The sequence below is a fragment of the Caretta caretta genome, chromosome 7, assembly GCF_965140235.1.
Source record: "Caretta caretta isolate rCarCar2 chromosome 7, rCarCar1.hap1, whole genome shotgun sequence".
NCBI classification, from domain to species: domain Eukaryota; kingdom Metazoa; phylum Chordata; order Testudines; family Cheloniidae; genus Caretta; species Caretta caretta.
Genome location: NC_134212.1, coordinates 31,812,231 through 31,836,096, shown reverse-complemented (window position 1 = coordinate 31,836,096; position 23,866 = coordinate 31,812,231). Strand labels below are relative to the sequence as shown.

Here is a 23,866-nt window from a genome sequence, read left to right as displayed (position 1 = left end):
CCTCGGAGGGTTATATAAGGCCTTAACCAGGTCACTTGGTTAAAATTGTACTTTGTTTTGCATGGATTAAGTCCAAAAAAGAAAAAGTCTGAAAGCAATGTGCTAGATACCGCGCCAAATGCTTCCAGTGCAGAGGTGACAAACACACTGATCCAAGCTGTTAAACCAGATTGCCTTTGGGTGAGTATATTATTCACACCACAGGGCTAGAAATTAACTTAAACGAAAAAGGATCCAGATTTAGCTGAGATACCACAATCCCGCCTCTGTCCTGAGTTGTCACTATTCTTAAAATACCACCTGGATAGACGCAGCTGAGACTGTTGCCAGGGATTGTACAACCCCTTAGTGTGAGACATCCCAGTCCCAAAGAGCTTACAGTCTAAATAGACAAGACAGACCAAAGGGAGGGTTGTAATTAGCGCTGGTCTGAAAATTTTTAGCAACAGGTCTTTGCAGGAAATGTTCTGCAGGAAAGTGTCATTTTTGACAAATGTCTTGACTCTAAAACATCATAAGAAAAAAGATTTGAAGATGAAAAGTTGGAGATGACAAATTTCAGTTTTTCAGTGTAAAATGACTTTTTGTTTAGAAATTTGAGCTAATTATAGTAAAAAATGTTTGGAAAATACAAAATGGTTGAAAGATAAACAAAATGTTTCGACTGACCAGACCAAAATTTTTTATTTATTTTTTTTTAATTTTGAAATATTTTGAGATGTCAACTTTTCATCCTGATTCCAGGCTGGAAATATTTTTATTTATTTATTTTAATTAATTTTCTCTGGATGGAAAACCTGCCCTGCTCTATCATTATCTTCCTTTTACAGATGGAGAAACTGAGGCACAAGGAGAGCCGAAATGACTTGCCCAAGTGTCTGCGACAGAACTGGGGATGGAGCCCTGAATTCGTGGTTCCTCATCCTATGCATTAACTCTGAGGCCATTCTTCGTCACAAGGCTCTTCTTGCTGTGGTGTAGTTTTGATGCCTGATGAGTTGCTTGGTATGTCCAGTACTGCCAGAGTCAACCTAGTTGGCTGATTGGCTTAGTGGAGGTGTCCTTTGTTTGTTACATGCTGCCACTTATGCCTTGCAGTTCAAGTGCTAGGGGTCTCAATCAAGTCATTTGGGGAGGTTTAATGAAGGATAATATCTGAGTAAAAAGGAAATGAGATATGATCCTAAGACTGGTGCGTTATGGGTTGTTGTTTGTCTTGGTTCCCAGGTACCAATGACTGGCACAGATAGATTGATACATATAGGGATGGGGGATGTGTGGGGGGATAGATGGATGGACAGATATTTCTTTTGGGTCATGTCGTCTGTTTCCTGGGGGGAGGGAAAAGCTGAGGAGCTCAGCAGAAGGGGGGCAGTTCTGTTCTGTGGGGTTGAGCAGGGCAATGTGAGCTCACATAGCAGGTCTGTGCCCTGCCCCACAGCTCTCTGAAGGCCCCTGTCTGACCCGGGCAGACTCAGAGGCAGCTCTGCCATCTGCACTGCAGAATCAACGGCGGCTGTCACGGGGAGGGAAGTAGGAGCGGAGGCTACTGCAGGAGCAGCTACTGAGTGCAAACCGTGGCCCAGCCCCTTTCTTCCTCCTCCCCCCAGGGGCACTGTAACAATTTCTACGGTGGGGGTGCTGAGAGCCATCGAACCAAACTGTAAACCCTGGATATGATGAAAACCACTTCAAGCCAAAGGGTGCTGCAGCACCCTCCACAGCTCTAGTTCCAGCACTTATGCCTCCTGCCCCGTCCTGCAAACCATGGCCAAGCCCCTCTCTTCCTCCTCCCCCCTGCAAACCAGGGCCTGGCCCCTCTCTTCGTCCTCCCCCACCAATTTCCACCCCTTTCTCTTGTTTCTGTGTTTCCCTGTAGGTGCTGGCCAGTGCTGTGTGGCTTGCAGGAGCAGTGGTTTCAGGTACAACTGATACCCTGGGGCCCACCGCACCGTTGGGGGCAGAGGTGCTGGGATTGCTGGGAGTAGCCAGTGGCAGGAGCTGGATCTCGCAGGGGAACGATTTGAAGGGACTCGGGGATTGGGGTGCAACGATTGGTACCCTGCAAGGCCAGGTTAGGGCTGGCATTGCCCAGAGGCCAGTGCGTGAGGGAGGGAGCTGACACCCAGCTTCCACAGGGAACACCCTTTCGTTGGAGGCAGGGGTAACAGGGCGACTCACAGTCCTGAGCACAGTCCAAGAACCTCCTCTCCCCAGAACAATGGGATGGCTCTCCTGCTCCTCCCCCCTCCTTTCTCCCTCCAGCAACACCTGGCCTGGAAAGGGGCCAGGGGAACCTCACTGCAGCTGCCCCTTCTAGGCCTGGGAAAGGGGGGTGAAGAACCCCTGCAGCTGCGGGGGGAGCAGAGATGGGGCTGGGGGGCAGAATTGCTGTGGGGTTTGGGACGGTGCATAATTCATTGCTGGGCTGGCAAAGGGGCAGATGTGGGGCTGGGGGTAGAGCTGGACGGGGAAAGTTTTTCCTCCTCCCTCCTGAAGCGTCACAATTTTGAAATTTTTTCCCATCTCGCGTTTGGACAAAAAAATTGCAATGTCCAAAAAGTTTACGGACCGATAAACCTAAGAAAAAATTCCAGCCAGGTGACTGAAAACGTGTCTTTCAATTTCCACCTTTTTTGTCTTTTTTTTTTTCCCAGTAGAAATAAAAAACGCAAGACAGCCATTTAGAAACTGAAAACAAAACGTTTTGTTTTGAAAAGGGCTACTGGGACAAGTTAAACCACTCTCCCACCCCCCACCCCCACCTGTAAATCTGGGATAACAGCCCTGACCTCCTTTGTGAAGCACTTTGAGAACTATGGATGCAAAGCGCTAGGCACGAACTAGGGATTATTAACAACAGCCATCAAGTGAGTCCTTTTTTCTCACACTGTCCTTTACTGGTTCGGGGGGGCTGCCTGACTGGTAAATGGAAAAATCCCAGTCTAATATTCTAACTAAAATCAATTTACAAAAGTTGAGCATAGTTCTGTATGAACCCAACAACAACAATTTAACAGCCTCTCTTCCTAAGAGATCTTTATTTACAAATAAGAGTCAACTGTAGTTTCAAGGTGCATTAAAACCAAAGATATGGGGTTCTCAAACTGTGGGTCACGACCCCATTTTAATGGGGTCACCAGGTCTGGCGTTAGACTTGCTGGGGCCCGACGCTGAAGCAGAAGCCCAAGCCCAACTTCCCAGTGCTGAAGCCCTTGGGCTTTGGCTTTGGTCCTCCAGCCCAGAGTGGTGGGGCTCAGGCAGGCTCAGGCTTCGGTCCCCTCTCCTCGGGTTGCGGTGTAATGAAATTTGAGAACTCCTGAACAATAATCACAGACTTTGCTAAAGCTGATGGGTGTGCCAAGCACTGTTTCAATTTGTGGAAGAAGCAATTAAGCCCCTTTATACAGTAGCACCAGCTACAAAGAATGAAGTGACCCCCTCTGGGAGCTCAGGGCTAAGCCCTGCCTGCTGAGGGGTTTCCCAGATTGCAGACACACGGGCTAGGAGGATGGTTTTGCAGCCTGTGTGTGCTGGAGGCAGGAAGCCAGAAGCAGTTGTGGGAGCTTGAGAGGAGGCAGAGAGGCAGGGCTTCTTGGGCACAGAGCCTGTTGGTGGGGCAGACTTGGGGATTTCTGAGCCGAGAAACTGTTGGCTGTTGTTATTTTCTTCTGTGTTTGGGGAAACAGGATTGTGTGTGCATTCTTTGTGAATAAACTAGATCAGGGATTCAAACTCAAATCACCACAAAGGCCACATGAAGACTAGTACATTGGCCCGAGGACCACATCACTGACACCTTTTCATACAAAGATACAAAAGCGCCCCCCTCTGCCCCTGGCCCTGCCCCCACACCACCCCTTCCATGAGGCCCTGCCCCTGCCCTGCCTCTTTCCACCCCTTCCCCACCCCCATTCCAACCCGTTCCCCACAGTCCCCACCCCAACTCCGCCCCCCTCCCTGCCCCTATTCCAACCCCTTCCCCAAATCCCCATCCCAGACCTGCCTCTTCTCCGCCTTCTCCCTTGGGCGCGCCACATCCCCGCTCCTTCCCCCTCGCTCCCGGAAAGTCCTAAGCACTGCCAAACAGCTGTTTGTCGGTGGGAAGCTCTGGAAGGTAGGCGGAGGATCGGGGGTGTGGCGCACGGGGCAGGGGGAAAGGGGAGGTATGGCGGGCCGCAGGAAATAACTCCATGGGCCACATGTTTGAGACCCCTAAACTAGATTATATCATGAGCTCCCAGTGCGATGCGATCCTTAGTTGTATAAACAGGGGAGTAGTGAGTAGGAGCAGGGAGGAGATTTTTACCTCTGTATAAGGCATTGGTGAGACCCAGAGTGGAATACTGCATCCAGTTCTGGTGCTCACATTCTTGAAAGGATGTTGAAAAATTGGCAAGGGTGCAGCTGAGAGCCAGAAAAACGATTTGAGGGCTGGAGAAAATGCCTGACAGTGAGAGACCTGGGCAGCTCATTCTGTTTAGCTTCTCAAGGAAAAGAAGATTGAGAGGTGACTTGACCACCGTGTACAAGGACCTTCATGGGAGAAAATCCCAGGTACTAAAGGGCTTTTTAGCCTACTGGGAAAGGCAGAACAAGAACCAATGACTGGAAGTTAAAGCCAGACACATTCCAATTGGAGGCAACAGTGTTTCCCAGTGTGAATGATTAGCCATTGGAACAAACTCCTGAGGTGAATGGTGGATTCTCCATCACTTGATGTCTCCAAATCCAAACTGGCTGCCTTGCTGGAAGATGCTTTAGCCAAACGCAAGTTATTGGGCTCAGTACAGGTAATCAGACTAGATTATATAATGGGCCCTTCTGACTTCAAACTCTGTGAATCTATGAAAACCTACCCAGAACATACCTGTCTGAATCATCAATTTCTCCTGCTAATGGAAACAACCCTACAAGGCCCTGAATATTGGCAAACCACTGGGGCCGAGGGGAACAGCACTACAGAGAAAGCTTCACCTCACAACTTCTCCATCTATGGAGCTTTCTTGCCACAGGGCTCACAATGAGGAAAGTATTTGCAATTAACAGCTATGGGGATTGAGCATTATGGGTTTCTAGAGACAGGAGAATGGGGCAGACATGGAGGAGGCAGCTGGAAGCAGCCAGTCGAACCACTGATGCCCAGTGCCACGTGACCTAGAGGACTGAGCGTTGCCCTGTGGCTTAGAAGACCTGGCTCTGCTGCTGGGTGATCTTCAGTAAGTCAGTTTCCCTGCTCTGTGCCTCAGTTTCCCCACCTTTAAACAGGGATAATGATACTCCCTTCCTTTGTAAAGCACTTTGAGCTCTGCTAATAAAAAGCACATTATTGTTACTACTGTTTGAGCTAAAACAGCTCAGCATGCTGTTGTAGTTGCAAGAGGAAGACACTAGGGGGCAGACAGGCTCACATGCACTGTTGCGTGTATTTCCCCCCAATCTGTTGCATCTCACTGGACCAGCCCTGGGCTCAGAGGTTAAGTCATCACAAGACACTGTGCTGTGAAATGACTGTGTGTTTATTATAGGGCCATGTTTGCTCCCCACTATACAACGACTTGTTTTCTCCAGTGCACAGGCTGAAACACAAGCTTTGGGACAGATCCATCCCTGCTGTATTTCCAGTGGGGTCTATAATCTTTATCCCCCTCTTGTGACAGGCAGGTGCAGAGCAGCCTCTGAGAGCAGCAGGGAGCATGTCATATCCCACTGGAGTCTGTATCTCCTGTTCTATGCCTCCTCCCTCTGCTATCTGCAGCCCCCCAGTAGTGGTCAGGTGTCCTGCGCCATCAGGACATGCCTCAGTGGCAGCCGGCAGTGCTGCTGTACATCAGCCAGATAACACAGTATAATGATATCCGTGTCGGTGCTGAGTTACATTAGCCCCTGGTTCCATTCCCTGTGCAGCTGTGTGGTTGCTGAGCATTCAGAAATGCATGGTTCAGAGTTTGTCCCGGACTCCTTTCAAAGCAGCGGGGGAACAGGTTGCATTACAGAAAGCTGATGTCACCGTGGAGATAAAGGGCATCGCTGTGCTCCTTGGCATGCTCAGAGCTTTGGTTAGCCCTGGGGGTGGAGGGTTCCTGCCTGCCCCTGAGAGCTTTGAATCAGCCCGCACATTCCTTTCCCAGTAGGTTTCTCTTGCAACACTTCGCCGAAGCTGTGGTGCAGATTTAACCCCTTTCCCCCCTGAATCCTTGTGTGCAAAAACCTGCCCTGTGTGTGGGTCTCAAGGGACAAGTTGTTACCTGTGAGAGTCGTGTGTAATTGGATGACGGAATATTTGAAACTGAGCAGCTGCGACCCCCCCACCCCAATGGATCCCGAAGGCATCTGGGGCCGAGTGCCATCAGCAAGTCTCTCTGAGCAGAACTTTCTCCTGGTTCTGAAGGGGAATCTTCTCTTTGGTGTCTTCACCCCTCTTCATTCGGGACCTTTGATGAAAGAAGGGGGGAAATACCAATGAAGCAGAGAGGCAAAACAGGCATAAGTTATTTTTCAGCCAGTCTGAATACTAAAATGAGGCTCAGACATTAGTCACCAGGGCTGAACTTCACTAGAGGAACAATACAAGGGCATTATACCACTCAAAAACCCTGTGGTCTAGTGGTTGGTGCTCTGGCTGGAGACTGCTATTGACCTACTGTGACACTGGGCAACTTCTGTTTCCCCCACTCCCTGCATTGTCCATTTAGACCAGTGGTCCCCAAACTTTTCATTGTTGCACCCTCTCTTACCCCTGTCTGTGCACACACACCCTGAGCTGGGACTGGGAGCAGGACCGCAGTTCTGAGGGGTGAGGGGGGACATAGAGAGGGGTAAGGGGGTCCCCAGCTGGGGGCACGTCTGAGGCTAGGAACGGAGCCGTGGACAGGGGCTGAGGCTGGGGCCGGGGCCAGGCAAAAGTTGGGAGCAGAGTTGGGCTGGGTGGCACTCCCTCCCTGCTCCCCCGGAAGCTGGCCCAGGCCCTGCCGCCCCCCACAAATGTTCCTCTGGCACACCCCACATTTTGGACTGTCACAGATTTAGACTGTCAGATCTTCAGGACAAATCTGTCTCACTGTGCGTTTATACAGTGCCCAGCACAACAGGGGCCCCAACCTTGGATGGGGTCTGTGCAGCGCCTGGTCTGATGGGAGCCTGGATAGCTATCTATCTTTTGACATACAAGCCCAGTCTCTTTCTACTCACTGGAATCAGTCAGTGGATAGAGGATATCAGGAAACCCTTTGTACAGCACCTAGCACAACAGGGTCCAGGGCCATGATTGGACACCTGGGTGCCACAGTCATACAAATAATAACAACTCTCTGCACAATTTGTCTGGCTGGCTGCGGGGCGGACAGGGCTGATCCCAAGCACCAGCTGAGTGTTTTGGCCTTTGGAGCCCAAACCCTGTCTTGGCCGCAGGTGCCAGAGTCAGACAGGAAGAGCGGGGAGACCTTCCATCAGACCAACCTGCTCTCCACCTCCTCCACAGTGTCTGGCAGTGGTTGGTTGAGAGTCTCCGGGAGGAAGGTGGCCGCAATGCCAGAGATGATTGGGGCAGCACCGTAGACGATTGGCGGCAGGAAGGAGAAGTATTCATCCAACATCTTGGCCAAGGGAGCCACAATACCTCCTACCCGGGCCATGGTGCTGCCAAAGCCCAGTCCGGTCTGCCTGGCGTTGCAGGGAAATAACCATCCAGAACAGAGAAGGGTCAGCTCAGTACTGGGAGTGCAGAACTGCTGGGTGGGAATGCTAAACAGTGACACAGCAGGATGTGCTGCTCACCCTTCACAGTGCTGACCCCAGCATGGCACTAGGGGGCGCTGTGCTGCCGGGAGCAGGGTGAGGGCTCAGTAGGATATGCTGTCTTCTCACAGCCAGTGCAGACCCCCGTGTCCCAGCATGGCACGAGGGGGCGCTGTGCTGCAGGAGGCAGGGTGTGGGCTCACTAGGGGTATACTCTCCCCTCTCAGTCAGTGCTGACTCCAATGCTGCAGTGCCATGCTAGGGGGCACTGTGCTGCAAGGAATGGGGTGCAGGGCTCAGTAGGGGTCAGCTGGAAATACAGCATCTTACCTGATCGGTGTGGGGTAGAGCTCAGTTGTGAATAGAAACACGCAGTTGAAGGTGGCCGAAAGACATCCCTTCCCAATCACAGCCAGTGATGTGCGGACTATTTGCAGCTCTGCAAAGAGGGGACAAGGAGAATCCAGGGCTAGAACCCTGTTGCAAACTCCGAGCTCTCCCTTGCCTCCCTTCCATTCTGCATCCCAGCACTGTAACCTTGGCAGCCTCTCTCCTCTGCCCTGTTTCACCTGGCATATCCCCAACCCTGCTCTTTCTTCCTTCGTCACTTCTCCAAGACCCAGCCTTTCCCCTCTCTCCCATGGGTAAGAATCTCCTCCATCTCTCATCTTGATTGTTTTGTCCTCTTCCGCTCTGACCTCACTCGCGCCTACCTCAGGACTATTCAGATAGGTGGCTGTGTATGGAGATAGATAGGTGGTTAGGTATGACTGAGGGAGTCAATTACTCTTTGTTTGAGTTACTTTAGACTCATTGACATTTCTTGGAGGTTACGCGCTAAGCATTGTCGTATGTGGACTGGACCAAACCCACCTCTGGGCACAAAGATGTTGGCAATGATGACAAGCCCAGCCAGGAAGAGGAAGGCTGAGAGCGTGATCCTGCGCCCAATGTAGGACATGGAGATGGTGACCAACACTTTGGCCGGGAAGTCAACAGCTCCAAAAATCAACTGGATCACGTAGATACTGACGCCAAAGTTCTGCAGATCCATGGCCAGCCCATAATAGGAGAAACTGGTCGAGAACCTGCCGTTCACCATAGAGAGGGAGGCAAAGAGATGAGTGAGAGTCCTGTTGAGTGTGCAGCCCGGTGAGATTTAGCTCCAGGCCTAGTCACAATTTAAGCCCAATCTAGATGGGACTTTAGCACTATCTAGGCCCTTGTGCCAGCCCTGTGAACAGCCACAAGGCCCTCCCTCCCCAAGATAGAGTTGGCCAGGGGAAATTTTAGTGTTACACTTGTGGGTGCTCTGGTTGGTGTGTGCAGTGATGTAACACAGTGTGGGGGGCATTATTCAAAGCAGGGATGCCCAGGATTGAATGGACACACAAAGGGCCCTAAAATGCACCAGCTTTAGAGAGAAAACCCACAGACCTGATAAGAACCTGACAGACTGGAAGATAAGAGCTAGATAGACACATAAGGTAGACAGACAGACTGAGTATGTCTAGGGATGGATTGAAGCATGGATGAATAACCCTTAGGCAGACAAATGTCCAAAATCTGTGGATTATCTATGCTTGGAAATGGACTAAGTATCGATTTGTAGGCGATACCATGATGGAAGGGGTTGCAAGCACTTTGAAGGGCAGGATTAGAATTCAAATCAAGAGTGGGTCTGCCAAACCTAATTTGGATCCAGATTTAGGATCAGGGACGAAGAGAAGGAGTGCTCTTACCACACAACTGAGAGGCAGCAGAATATCCGGCGTATGGCAGGTGTGCGTACCAGATCCAAGACAGTGTAGGATGACTTCACCATTGACAGTTCCTTCTGCATTTTGGAATTTAGGATCTAGTAGGGAACAAAAAGGTCAGTCGGGAAGCCCATGACAACCCCATGGATTCAGCTGTGATGACACAGGACCTGCAAATGGCTCCTTGCTTCGGCAAATGGTAGCTAGTCATTCCTTACTGAGGCAAACTCTCATGGACCTCAGGTTTCAATTCAACAAGACCTACTTATGATTGGATATAGAGTCCACATGTATTGACCATACAGGCCTGATATTATTGATACTATTAGTAATATTATGGTAGCACCAAGAGGCCACAACTAAGATCAGTGCTCAATTATACAGCTCTTTCCCTCCCCCACCCAGCTATTTGAACCCTACCCCCCACTCACTCTGCCAGTGCCCCTCAATCCTGACCCACAGCCCTAGCTGCTATCCCAGCCCTGGGCCTCCTTTGAGCCCAGACTACCAATCGTGTGAAATGATGTGCTGGTTTTATAACATAGACAAATATCCACAGGGGACTAAGTTAACATCTCTTTGGAGCAAGGGAGGAAGCTAGAGCTGGGCCAGCTCTCTGTTGAAATCAGGCTTTATTCAATCTCCTTTGCCCAGTGCTAGAAATCTGGTGGGACAGGCCCTAGTTCTGTGTCCTCTGATAGATTAAAAGGTTAAATGGCCTGATCCTCAGCTGGTGTAAATGAATGACTCCAGTGGAGTTGTGTCCATTTAGACCACCTGAGGAGCAAGCCCTTCATTAAAGACTCCATTGGGTCTCTTTACCTCTGTGGTAATCTTCTCCCCTTCTTCCCGTTTCCCATTCACTCTGGCGACCCTTTGAAGCACCTTCACTGCTCTGTCAGCTTTACCTGCCAGAACCAGCCAGCGGGCAGATTCTGCGAACCACCTGTTGAAAAAGGATAGTCAAATGTTTCTCTTGCAGAACCAAGGTCAATGATAAGAAAAGGAGTACTTGTGACACCTTAGAGACGAACAAATTTATTTGAGCATAAGCTTTCATGAGCTACAGCTCACTTCATCGGATGCATCCCATGAAGTGAGCTGTAGCTCACAAAAGCTTATGCTCAAATAAATTTGTTGGTCTCTAAGGTGCCACAAGTACTCCTTTTCTTTTTGCAGATACAGACTAACATGGCTGCTACTCTGAAAGGTCAGTGATGTGACCCACAACTTCGATGGGGTCCTCAAAGCAGGATCAGCTGAAATAATGCAGCACAAGATAATTATCTGTGTTACAGAGGGGGGAAATGAGGCACAGACAGGAGCAGGAACTTGCCCAGGGAGTCAGCAGCAGAGCCAGGAACAGAACCCAGGAGTTCTGTGCACCATCCTCTTGAAACCCAAATGCCTGACTCCTAGTTCCCTGCTGTAATTCTGCTTCTCTGAGAGCTGAGAATAGAATCCAGGAGTCCTGACTCCTAGCTCTAACCACTAGACACTGCTCCCCATCCTGTCTGCTAACAACCACAAGGAAAGAGGACAGCACTTGCGCCTAGAAGGAGAGCTCTCCAGAGACACGTACCAGGAATAGATGAGGAAGAAGAAGAAAGGCAAAGAGACAGTCAGCTGGAGCCAGCGCCAGTTGGGGATGCCATATGCCAAGCCCGCCAGCAGGATCTGGCCCAGGGTATAGATGAATCCTGTGATGGCAATGGTGATGGTGCGGAACTGAGTGGGGATCCACTCCACAACTGCAAGGAAAGGAACCTTGTTTAACCTGCCCATGGGCAGTGACGAGGATACTGCTAGCCCTGACTCTCCTTGGACCCACTGGCACCACATGTTACTGCACCCTGCAGGGCTGCAACAGAGAAGAGGCAGCAGAGGGAATGTGAAAACAGCTCTGTACTTCGAGCTGAAATAGCCATGCTGGAGAAAGCAACTCTTGCCCCTGCTACCTTCAGACCCCCAGTGATAGCCAGGGATATTGCAGCCTCCAGTGCTGCAGCTCCCCCAGTGGTAGTAGATGGTATTACAACCCTGTGAGGCTGGAGCTGCTTCAGCCCATAGCCCAGTGGCAGCAGGTGGTAGCAAGGAGAATGTACAAACAGCCCAATACCCTGAACTGAAATAGCCCCATGGGAGCCTGCTTCCATGCTCTGCACTTCCTCCCTTTGCTACCTGCAGGCCCCTGGGTCATGCAGGTGTACTGAGCCCCCAGGAGATCCCCAGTGCCAGCAGGTGGTATTGCACCTTTTAGTACATCAGTCACAGTATCTGTTATGGGTTGAGGTGAGACACTTGAGACCTAGCTGCTAAACAGGCAGGGCTTACTCAGGCAAGCGATGCTGAGCCCAAAGCCAGATAGCGCCATCCCACCCAGGAAGCGGAAGACACAGTAGGAGATGTAACTGGGGGAGAAGGCCGTGCAGGTTCCCATGACAGCCAGCTGCAGAAAGGACCAGATCAGCATTGCCTTGCGTCCAAACCTATGGCAAAGAGGGACAGAGAAGGGAATAAGTAACAGGCATTGAGTTAACAGAGAAGGGAATAAGTAACAGGCATTGAGCTGGTCAGGGCTCAGCTGTGGGTCAAATGGGCTATGATGTGATTGGAGAGGAGGTGATTCTTGGGGCTGATAGGACCATTGGCTTCCAATGGCATGTCCAGCTAGGTTGCCATGGACGACAGACCATGAACAAGATGGGGACAATGTGGAGTGATGGTTGACAGATTTTAAGGCTAGATGGGAGCATTAGATTGTCCAGTCTGACTTTTGTATAACACAGATCATTGGGCTAATTCACTAGGACCGGAGGTCCCAAATGAAACTGGGGCTCCATTGTGCCAGGTGCTGCACAGACCCACAGTGAGACCAAAGCTCCATTGTGCCAGGCGCTGCTCCGCCCCTGACTGAGATCAGGGCCCCATTGTGCTGGACACTGCCCAGAGCTGAAGTGAGAGACCATCCCAGAGAGCTTGCCCCAAACAGACAGAGTACCAAAAGGAAAAGTGGGGCAGAGAGAGAGGGAGGGACTTGCCCCAGGTCACACAGCAGAGCAGGGAATAGAACGCAGGTTTCCTGAGTCCCTGCCCTGTGCTGCCCAGGTCAGCTTACCTGTCAGAGAGACCGCCTAGCACGAGTGCTCCCAGCAGCACCCCAGCCATGTAGATTGACTGCGCCATCTGCCGGAACTTCCGCAAGTTACACACCAGGTCCCACTGCAAGTGGGGGAAGGGAGACAGAGAGCAAGTCAGTAATTTCTGCAGAGGCCCAGTGGATGGTGGTCAGATCCTAAAGCACTGGAGCATTGCAACAAGTCACAGCCAGTGCGCTGTGAACTCACAAAGTGTCCGAGGTGCCTGGTGTCTATGTACACCAGTGGTTGCTGTCATTACACATGCTGTGGTTGTGCAACACAGTCACGGGTGTCCTGTTCTCATTACCCTGGAGCAACTCCCACTGGAATCACTGGGGCTGATTCTCACTCATGCTTAGGCCCCTCTGTGCCTCTCTGGCAACATAAAGGAGCCTTAAAGTGAGTGGTGTGGCCTCCTAGGAATCCCCACTGACCTGGATGCCTCCTTGGCTGGTGTGGAGCTGGAATAAGGGCTGATGCAGGGGAAGAATGGGCACCTGGCCAGAATGCACGGCACTCTGGCTATTCTCTTCCTCCCAGGGGCTGTGGGAAGCAGCACATATGTGGAGCAGCCCAGGGGTTCTTTTCCCTGGCTGCCATCCCTGCCCTGACCATTCTCCCCTCCCAAAAGATGCACTGGTGATGCTGATTTTGCAAAAGCAATTACAGTAACAAACACCATGGTAATAGGCCTACGAGAAACAGAGAGGGGTTTGTATGGTGATAGATGATGGGTGTGTCTGGGGATAGATATTACAGACACATGGAATGTGTTTCACACTACTATATCACCTGTATAAATGCTGTCCGTTATCTGTATGGGCTAGGGTTGGTATTCCAGGTTCCTGGGTGAGTAACAGGGTTAAACAAGTCTGGAGAAGCCTCAGCCCCTGGGGAAATTGCATAACCTGGTTTGAACTGGTTGACAAAGGTGACCACACAGAGGACTGAGAAAGGTCTGAAGTGATAATTCTCACCTGATCCAAGAAGTGATATAATGCTGTGCCCAAAAGGCACAGGGAGGGTTTGAAGTACTGTGTTCCTACCTCATTTGGACGATGGGTGACTGCCAGATAAGACAGGCACATGTATAAACTATTGATTGTTTTCAAGGTATGGTTTTCTGTAATGCTTTAGTTCTGAATAAATTGTACTTTGCTTTCGGATAGCTGGCAGGGCCCTGGGTAAGCAGAGCTGCAGGTGTTGAATTCAAGTCAGGCCTGCAGGGATAATCACAGTGAGTTGCAAGAAGAATGGCAAGTTTGCTCTGGGGGGAGAGAGTTGTGGGACTCCATCCCAATAGAGGTGAGGACCGGAGGCTTGAGACCTTAGTGGGGGTGCCCTAGAGGAGGCCACGAAGGGGTCAGACATTTAGTTACCACAGGAATTGTGAGGACATGTAGATGGAGGGGTGCGTAAGGAAATGGATGGATAGACTAACAAATCAAAATCTCTGCAGATATGTTCTCGGCAGTTTTTACCAAGAACCCCAGTCATTAGAGCAAAGCATTTGTGGGCATGTTAGCTCCCAGCAGGTAGCTTGAGAGAGCCCAGTGCCATGTGGCCAGGCAGTGGCCTTTGTACTTCCTTCAGAGTAATTTTGGACTGTAGAGTTTCTGTGGTGTTGATCAGTATCACTGGGATTCATGGAAGTGATGTTCTGTAGTCTGTGGTCCGCCATAACCCCCAGCTCATTCCCAGCAGTATGACAGCTTAGCCAGTTAGTCCTCTTTCTGTAGCTGTGCATTGTTTTTTTCCTTCCTAACTGCAGTACTTTGCACTTGCCTTTACTGAATTTCATTGTGTTGATTTCAGACTGTAACAAGCTGCCTTGCTTCCCAGCTCCCAGAGACCCCACTGCTGCTCCCGAAGTCTCTTCTCAGGCACTTTTATTTCTCCAGGCTTTGGGCAAACGCAACACAAACAGTTCCTCAGCCCACCCTGGGCTACAGCTTCCAGCTAGGGTGACTGGGACCATCACGGCCAAACTGGGACATACATTTTTCAGCTCTGTCCGGGCCGTCCCTACTTTTCCCCCAAAACTGTGCATTTGTCCCGGCTGCAAGGCAGAGTGGAGGGTGGGGGCTACTGTCCAGGGGCTCAACTGAAAGCAGCACTGCCTGCCAGCAGGAGAGCAGAGAAATTTGCTGCTGACGGGCAGTGCTGCCTTCTTCAGAGCTGACCCCCTGGGCAGCGTGGAGCTCGGTGGGTCAGCCCCAGTCCCGCCGCAGGTGTCACAGAGCTCAGTGAGTCCATCTCAGCCCTGGACGGCATAGGGAGGGCAGCTCTGGTGAGCTCTGTCCGTGGGGGGATAGGGGAGAACAGGGGAATTGTGAACAGGGGGAGCAGCTCGTGGAAGAACAGGGGGAGAACAGGGGGAGCAGCTCGTGGAAGCTCTGGGCCATCCCGTTTTTACTTTAAGAAATATGGTCACCCTACTTCCAGGGGTTTTTCCCCTTTACCTTTCAGTGGTTCCAGCAGGAATCTTCCATGCTCTGTTCCCTGAGCACCACCTCCCAGGGCTTTCTCCTTGGAAGGCCCTTTCCCCCCAGCAGGTTTCCCCTGCCTCCCCTCCCAGGGATCGCTTAGGAATTCCCTGATTCTTGCAGCTCCCTGGCTCTGTCTCAGCAGGTCTCTCCCAGCAGGTTCCCACGGCCTCCCATCCACAGAACTTCCTGCTTCTGGCCTGTGTCCCTATTCCCAGGGAGCTAGCAGCGGCTTCCCATGTCTACTCTCTCTACGCCCTTTCCTAACTGATGAGACCTGATGCACCCAGGTGTCCCCCTCTAATCATTATACGCTGACCAAGCACAGGTGCATTGGCCCTGCTCCTTCTTAGAGAACTGATGTCACCCTGTGACATAGGCATTTCTCCAACTTATCAAGGTCCTTTTGAATTCTAATCCTGCCCTTCAAGGTGCTTGCAACTCCTCCCATCATGGTGTCACCTGCGAATTTGATAAACATACTCTCCACTGCATGATCCTAGTCACTAAATGAAAATGTCGAATAGTACTTGAGGGACCCCACTAGATACATCCTCCCAATTTGACAGCGAACCATTGGTTACTATTCTGAGAATGGTCTTTCAGCCAGATATGCACCCCCCTGTTATAGTAGTTTCATCTAGACCACATTTCCCTAATTTGCATGTCATGTGGGACTGTGTCAAAAGCCTTGCTAAAATCAAGACCTATCACATATACTGCTTCCCCCCATCCACTAGCCAGTTACTCTGTCAAAGAAGGAAATTAGGTTGGTTTGTCATGATTTGTTCTTGACAAATCCATGTTGGCTATTACTTACAACCCTATTATTCTCTAGGTGCTTACAAACTGATTGTTAAATAATTTGTTCCAGTATCTTTCCAAGTATTGTAGTGGGCTGACTGATCTATGATTCTATGATTCCTTCTTTATTCCCCTTTTTAGAAATAGGTACATTTGCCCTTCTCCAGTCCTCTGGGACCTCACCCATCTTCCTTGAGTTCTCAAGGATAAACACTTACGGTTTTGAGATTGTTGCAGGTAGTTCCTTAAGTACCCTAGGGTGAATTTCATCTGGCTGTGCCAACTTGAATACATCTAACTTGTCTAAATATTCTTTAATCTGTTCTTTCCCTATTCTGGCTTGTGTTCCTTCCCCCTGGTTCTTAATGTTAAATCTGTTAAACATCTTGTCACAATTATCCTTTTCAGTGAAGACTGAAGCAAAATGGGCATTAAACTCTTCAGTCTTTTTAATGTCATCCATTAGCAGCTCTCCTTCCCTGCTAAGTAAAGGACCTACATTTTCCTTTGCTTTTCTCTTGCTCCTGATGTATTTATAGAATCTTCACTTATTGCCTTTTATATCCCTTGCTAGGTGTAACTTGCTTTGTGCCTTAGCCTTTCTGATTTTGTCCCTTCATACTTGCACTATTCTTTTGTACACATCCTTAGTCATTAGTCCATGTTTCCACTTTTTGTAGGTTTCCTTTTTGATTTTCAGGTCATTGAAGATCTCCTGATGGGCCATATTGGCCTCTTACCTTTCTTACTGTCTTTCCTGTGTATCAGGATGGTTTGCAGTTGTGCCTTTAATATTGTCTCTAAGAAACGGCCAGCCCTCTTGAACTCCTTTTTCCCTTAGCCCTGGTCTACACTAGGACTTTAGGTCGAATTTAGCAGCGTTAAATCGATGTAAACCTGCACCCGTCCACACAATGAAGCCCTTTATTTCGACTTAAAGGGCTCTGAAAATCGATTTCCTTACTCCACCCCTGACAAGTGGATTAGCGCTTAAATCGACCTTGCCGGCTCGAATTTGGGGTACTGTGGACACAATTCGATGGTATTGGCCTCCGGGAGCTATCCCAGAGTGCTCCATTGTGACCGCTCTGGACAGCACTCTCAGATGCCCGATTGTTTGCCGTTGCTCTGACGCAGGGAGGGGCGACTGAGGACACGGCTTACAGGGTTGGCTTCAGGGACCTAAAATCAACAAAGGGAGTGTCTTTACATCAAGGAGTATTTCAGGCAGGACTTCACGGAGGGTTCCAATAAGAAATGGTGCACCTAAGTTATCGTTCTTATTGGAACAAGAAGGTTAGCCTGGCCTCTGATTGATACATGGCTAGATTTACCTCGCTGCACCTTCTCTGTGAGTGACTGCAGTGTGACCTAGAAGAATGAGTCCCCTAGACGGGGGAGAGGGGGAAGCAAATGAATACAGAACAAATCTGGTCTATTTCTTGTTTTGATCCACTCCATCTATCTTTTACGTCTTTGGCTGGCAGCAGACGGTGCAGAAGGACTGCATGCCATCCACATCTCATGGCTGCTCGGCAGAAGATGGTACAGTACGACTGCTAGCCATCCTCATCTCTTGCCTGCTTGGCAGAAGATGGTACAATACGACTGCTAGCAATCCTCATCTCTTGCCTGCCTGGCAGAAGATGGTACAGTACGACTGCTAGCAATCCGTATCGCCTGCCTGCTCACCATAAGACGGTTCAATAGGACTGACTGCAGGACTAAAGAGAATGACCTGGTCAAGTCACTCTAAATTAAGTCCCTGCGCCCATGTCTGTCCAGGCGCTCCCAGCCGACGTGGCCAGGAGCACCTCGGACATGACGATGACGGCTACCAGTCGTACTGTACCGTCTGTTGCCACAAGGCAAGGGGTTGCTGCTACTGTGTAGCAAAGCCGTACCGCGTCTGCCAGCACCCAGGAGACATAGGGTGACGGTTACCTGAGCGGGCTCCATGCTTGCCATGGTATGGCGTCTGCACAGGTAACTCAGGAAAAAAGGCGCGAAACGATTGTCTGCCCTTGCTTTCACGGAAGGAGGGAGGGAATGGGGGCCTGACGATATGTACCCAGAACCACCCGCGACAATGTTTTAGCCCCATCAGGCATTGGGATCTCAACCCAGAATTCCAATGGGCAGCGGAGACTGTGGGAACTGTGGGATAGCTACCCACAGTGCAACGCTCCGGAAGTCGACTCTAGCCTCGGTACTGTGGAAGCGCTCCGCCAAGTTAATGCACTTAATGCACTTAGAGCATTTTCTGTGGGGACACACACACTCGAATATATAAAACCGATTTCTAAAAAAACGACTTCTATAAATTCGACCTTATTCCGTAGTGTAGACATACCCTTAGATTTTCTTCCCCTGGAACCCCACCTACCAGTTCTCTGAGTTTGTTAAAATGGGCTTTTTTGAAGTCCATTGTCCTCATTCTGCTGCTCTCACTCCTTCCTTTCCTTAGAATCACTAAATCTCTCATTTCATGATCACTTTCGCTCAGATTGCCTTCTGTCTTCAGATTCTCAACCAATTCCTCGGCTAGTCAGAATCAAGTCTAAAATAGCCGACACCGCTCCCCCCTCCCCCCCAGCCACTTCCTCACCTTTTGAAACAAGTTGTCTCCAACACATTCCAATAACTTATTGAAGATTTTGTGTTTTGCTGTATCTCTGTCCCCATACAAACCGCTGTGTCTCTTTGTCCCATACGCATCCCTTTGTCTACCTAGTTATGTATGCGATCCTCCTCTCTCTGATTCCAGAGCACCTGGACATTAATGGCACCTGGTACCCCCAACATGCCCATTCCACCTAGTTCCTAGCAGCGGAGTATGTCTCACCTCGGTAATGATGGTGGAGGTGAACACGCTCCTATCGTAGGTCCATCCTTCCGTGCAGGGCTCTGTGTCCAGCTGAGTTCCATTGGGCTCGGTGACATTGGGGTCTAGGAGCTGCCACTGAGCGGTGACAAAACGGCGGCACTTCTCTGGCTGCCGGTTCCTGTCCATGGGGATGGTGACCTGGAGCAGGTCCTGGGAGCCCAGGTGCAGGGTGGCATTAGCGTAGCGGGTGTTGTTGGCATTGATATGGACTTGGCAGTGGTGCCCCGGGATGGCGGCGGTGAAGTTCTGCAGGAGGTTGTGGCTGGCCATCAGCACGATGGGGATGGTAAGCAACATTGTGTGGATAATTTGGAAACGTCCCATGCCGCCCACCTGGTGTAAGAATTCGGCGAAAGACATGGTCCCGCTGGAAGCACCTTGCCCTCAGAAATAACCCCAGGCTACAAAAAATACTCTAGGATCCAAAATACTTCTAGAGCTGCATGGATCTCAAACCCAAAAGGTGATTACAGGGCTGCTGCTGCCTCTGAGCTAATGCAACTCCTTCTGTAATTGAACGTCACGCTCCTAGATCCAGCAGTCCAGAGGTCACTCCCCTCAAGGGGAATCTGGTGTGCAACAGACTGGGGCTTTAGAAGGCTGATGGAAGAGTCCGTGGAGCCCTGGAGAGATTTGGCGTCTACCTAAGACGCTGCTGCGGAGTTGCTCCCAGTGCTGAAATATCCACAGGAGAGCTGGCAAAAGAGCTTTTTAGTTTGGTCGAGGTGCTTCTGCCATGGATTTGTACCTGTGGCTTGAGATTAAAGTCCCTGTGTCTGTGAATCTTCCATGTAGCCCAGCAGAACCGGTGTCCCTTCTATGGCAAACAAAACAGGGCTTGTTAAAATCCACCATCAGTCATCTGCTTTGTAAATGTCACTAGGCACCTTTGCTAGGGGGGTGAAACCTTCCTAGATTCCTGTTTTCCCCCTTGCGGCAAAGAGATCCTGATTTAAGGGTCTTTGAGAGGATTATATAAGCTTTAATCAGCTCATTTGGTTAAAGTTATACTCCTGTTTTAAGGGATTAGTTCAAATGAAAAGGGAAAAAAGCTGAAAAAAATTAAAGGGGAAAATGGAGAAAAATGCAGCAGAGGAAAGTGCACTGGGTCTCGCTGGAGGACAGGTTCAGTCTAAGGCTTGGGGCTCAGAATTGTGACATCCCCACAGAGCAAAGTCAGGGGAAGCCAGCCTTCTGGAATTGGAGAGGGGATGAGAAAGGAAATGCACCAGTGCTCTCTGCTGGAGGGACTGTGTTCAGAAATGTACAAGCTTTTTACACGACCAGGGCTCTGGGTGGCTTGGTAAAAGGCCTGTGGGTTCTAGAGGTCAAAGTGCCTAGGTCTGGTTTCTCCCACTGGGGAGCGTTGCGGGTGTCTTGTGACACATTTACCTGGGTTCAGCCATCAGAGACGGCTGCATGAGCACGTTGATCTGGGAAAGTGGAGGAAAAATTAAATCTAAGATGGCCCTGCAGGTAAGACAGTGGACTGGGATGCAGGTGACCTGCGATTAGGGCCCTCCACCCCCACCCCTTCCAGTCATGAAGGATGCTCCACAGAGCCTGACCGAGATCAGGACCCCCCTCTTGTGCTGAGTGCTCCATGGATCCTGACTGAGATCAGGACCCCCCTCTTGTGCCAGGCGCTGCACAGACCCCAGTTAGATTGCAGGCCACCCCAGTGTGGTAGGCACTGCATGGGTGCACAGCAAGAGACAGTCCCTGCCCTGAAGAGCTCAGTCTAAACAGCCAAAGAAAGATAATTCTCCCCCATTTTACAAACAGGAAAACTGAGGCACAGAACGATTACGTGATTTGCTCAAGGGATCTCCTGGGTCCCAGTTCTTTCCCACAAGGCCATTGTTCATCTGCTGGTTAGGAATGTCAACCAGTGCATCGGTTCAGCAGAGCCAATGGTAACAGGTCAAAGCCAAATGTAGTTACACAAAAAGCAGAGGCGGTAACAGATGCAGGGGACTGTGTGTCAAGACCTGGGGGTGGAGCTGCTCCATTCAAAGCCTGAACTCCTTAGCCTGGGAAAACACCCACTATAGGCCAGTCCCTGGGGGTGGGAGGGATATTTGCATGGCCTTAGTTCTGTGTCGGAAGGATGGTGTTATGGGTAAGGCACTGGACCATGACTCCGGAAAAAATCCCAGATGTAAAACTCCTCGTGCCTCAGTTACCCCAGCTATCTGTTTAAACTGTGAGCTCTTTGAGGCAGGGTCAGTCTATCGCTTTGTGTCACAAAATGGGGCCAAGGTCTGTGCAGCACCAAACACAATGGGGCTCCAATCTTGGGCGAGGTCTATGCATATTCTGTTCTATGGAGGTTCTGATCTGCCTTCATCACCATAGTACCTCAGCACCTATCTTTGCACCACCACAGTTCCCACTGGCTTCAGCTGCGACTGAAAACTGGGCCATGGTTTGGCCCCCCCGAATTCAAAGGCCGTGAAGATGTTGGCATTTACCTCCCAGCTGCATCACCGGTTGACCTGCCAATCAATGCATCTCTATAGAGCTGCATGCCACAGACAACTGACTTTATTCAGAGCCTCGATAATTTACCACATAATGTTTCATGGCTACTGCCTCATTATTCAAAGCCGGTCCAACTACGAGGGCCAGATTAGATGGTCACACTGAATAGAGTTTGGACAGTGTTGGGGGTTGCTAAACTGGCAAGTACTTGCTAGTCACTAGTTAAAGGGACCCTGTCCTAGTACGAAGAACACGTTGGGCCTTGGAGTTTAGCCTTAGTAAGAGCTGCAGGATTTGTCCCAGTCGGTGACTGGTGCTTTGTAAGAAGGAAACAGACACACCGGTCTCTTTTATTGCCTATTGCAGCTGCAGTTTGTCCTCTTCTACCTCTTCGATCATTGATATTTATGTTACAGTAGCGCTCCCAGGTCTTAACAGAGATCAGGGCTCTTGTTGGGCCAGGCACTGCACAGGCCCCCTGATGGAGAGCAGGGCCCCATCGTGCCAGGCGCTGCACAGACCTTTGCCAGGATCAGGGCCCTGCCATGCGAGGTGCTGTGCAGACCTTGGCAGAAATCAGGGCCCCATCCTGCCAGATGCTGCACAGATGTATGGTGAGAAACAGCCCTTGCGCCAAAGATCTTACACTGTAAATTGACAAGGGAAGAATCATTCTCCCCATTTCACAGATGAGCTGAAACTGAGGCCCAGAGTGATGCAGTGACTTGCCCAAGGTCACACAGGAAGAATGTGTCAGAGCTAGCAATTGAACCCGGATTTCCTAAGTCTCAATGCAGTGTCATAACCCAACTCAAAGAAAGCCAAACTAGCTGAACTTGGACACCCCACTCCGTTCTGCACTGTGTTATGGAGGGGGCCGAAGGCCAGCTTCTCAGCTGCAGCTCATTGCAAGGGGGCTGCACTGGGGGAATTCGATTTGGAGTTAGGGTGGGGCAGAACCCTATGGCATAAATCCCCTGCCCCATCCCCAAAGACCCTGCCTACGATGGGAGGAAGCAGCAGCCTTTCTCCTGGCAGGGCCAGCAAAGCAGATTTGCCGATGGCTGAACCATTTCGTCATGTTGTAAGTTGCTGGCTTATTTGAAGCTTGGCACAAGCATTAGACAGCAAGAATGGGGCCAGTGACGAGCTGATCTGCCAACTCCTTACTGCTGTGCAGAGCAGAAAGAACACTCTCTCCTCCTATCGCAGTGAATAAAACCCAGGAGTCCTGACCTCCAGCCACCCCTGCTCTAACCCGCTAGGCTTCCAGAGAACAAAAACCAGGAGACCAGACTCCCAGTCCACTTTGTCACCACTAGACCTCACTGCCCTCCCACAGCTGGGACTAGAACCCAGGAGTCCTAATGCTTAGATCCTACAGTGAGAAGGCCCCTACTTAACTTTCCCTTGGTGTAACAACTAGACCACCAAGCTAGTTGAAGAAATACCCACCCAGCCCATGCAGCCAACTGACTAGGTCCGGAAGGTTCAGCTGCTGAATTCACTGGTATAGGAGCTAAGGTGATGCAGAGGCTGATGCCACATGGTTAGGTTTTCAGCACAGAGCCAGCTCACCAGTACCCTGTGGCAGAGTCAAATTGATCACAGCGGCCCTGCCATGGGGGGAAGGGGGAGCACACAGAGCGCCTGCCCTGCGGCCGGGAGGGCATGAGGAAGGGGCTGGGGAGTTGCAGTGTGTCCCTGAACTAGAGGGGGTTGGGATGGTGGCACCCAGGAAGCTGTGGAGGGAATGGAGGGATGCAAGGAGCCCCTAGTGTTTGCAGGGTGCTCCACCAGCAGAATCTACAAAGTGGGCGACCCCTACTGTCTGATGTGGCAAAAACCGTCGCTCCTGAGCCCTGGTGGCTGCTGCATAGGTGAATATTAGGCTCCTGTGGGGCAAAGGAGGCCTGTCTTGTGGTTGAGGCACTGAGCTAAGACAGAGACCTGGGCCCGGTTCCCTGTGTGTTCTTGGGCAAGTAGATTCCACTCGCTCGGTGCCTCACTTTCACCCATCTGAGTGTAGCATAACTCAGGTGTGATTCACCGGGGTGGTGGCTCTGTTACAGGTATCTGCTGGAAAGTCTGCCTGTAGCGACTCGTGAATTCAGCTCTGGAGGTTCCCAGCTCAAGCCCCGCTGTGCTGGTCATGATGACATGTATCAGCCCAGCACAGTGGATTTGCCCAGTCTAGGCAAGACCTTGGTGAAAGACCTTGCCCTGGTGAAGCTTACAGGGTGGGGAGGGAAATGACTTGCCCAAGGCAATTTGGGGCAAAGGCAAGCCTAGACCTCAGAGCTCTCAGCTCCACAGCCCATCGCTAGTTCATGCCATGCATGACCGCCTGCCGACTCACGTGACCTTTTCCCTTCCACCTCATTCCTACACCGCTCTCCTGGCTGCAGCCACCCTTTGGACCAGGCTGGAATTTGTTGGGTCGTCTTTTTTGAGCTGTAATCAGAACCCTGGTGAAGGTTCGCTGACCAAGGTCGAGGACCCATGATGCATTGGTGTCATGGTGGGGTGTTTTTCCAGCTGGTTCAGGCAAGTTAGTGGGTCAGATGG

At 50.7% G+C, this 23,866-nt stretch overlaps 1 protein-coding gene and 1 long non-coding RNA gene across 7 annotated transcripts in view; one reads left to right on the top strand and one right to left on the bottom strand.

Moving 5' to 3' along the window:
• The first annotated feature begins 95 nt into the window (after positions 1-95).
• LOC125640411 (uncharacterized) lies at positions 96-2,330 on the top strand. 2 transcript variants are annotated; one of them, XR_007357775.2, is made up of 3 exons: positions 96-180; positions 831-1,005; positions 1,880-2,330. It is a non-coding gene; the product is annotated as an uncharacterized LOC125640411 (long non-coding RNA). The 2 variants fall into 2 exon arrangements; XR_012669239.1 differs by lacking the exon at positions 1,880-2,330 and having other exon boundaries at positions 831-1,181.
• A 3,171-nt stretch (positions 2,331-5,501) lies between these two features.
• LOC125640019 (solute carrier family 22 member 6-A-like) overlaps positions 5,502-23,866 on the bottom strand; it is a 31,249-nt gene continuing 12,884 nt past the window's right edge. For 3 of the 5 annotated variants that reach the window (XM_075130411.1, XM_048858058.2, XM_048858057.2), the window contains 10 exons: positions 18,773-19,631; positions 12,616-12,719; positions 11,832-11,986; positions 11,080-11,248; positions 10,320-10,443; positions 9,480-9,595; positions 8,611-8,825; positions 8,068-8,176; positions 7,459-7,662; positions 5,502-6,434 (listed from right to left, as the gene is read on the bottom strand). In XM_075130411.1, the coding sequence (XP_074986512.1) occupies positions 6,350-6,434; positions 7,459-7,662; positions 8,068-8,176; positions 8,611-8,825; positions 9,480-9,595; positions 10,320-10,443; positions 11,080-11,248; positions 11,832-11,986; positions 12,616-12,719; positions 18,773-19,174 (1,683 nt within the window). In that variant the 5' untranslated portion in view covers positions 19,175-19,631 and the 3' untranslated portion in view covers positions 5,502-6,349. Of the gene's footprint in view, positions 6,435-7,458; positions 7,663-8,067; positions 8,177-8,610; positions 8,826-9,479; positions 9,596-10,319; positions 10,444-11,079; positions 11,249-11,831; positions 11,987-12,615; positions 12,720-18,772; positions 20,182-23,866 lie in introns of those variants that run through there. The other 2 variants (XM_048858060.2, XM_075130412.1) reach the window with 2 other exon arrangements.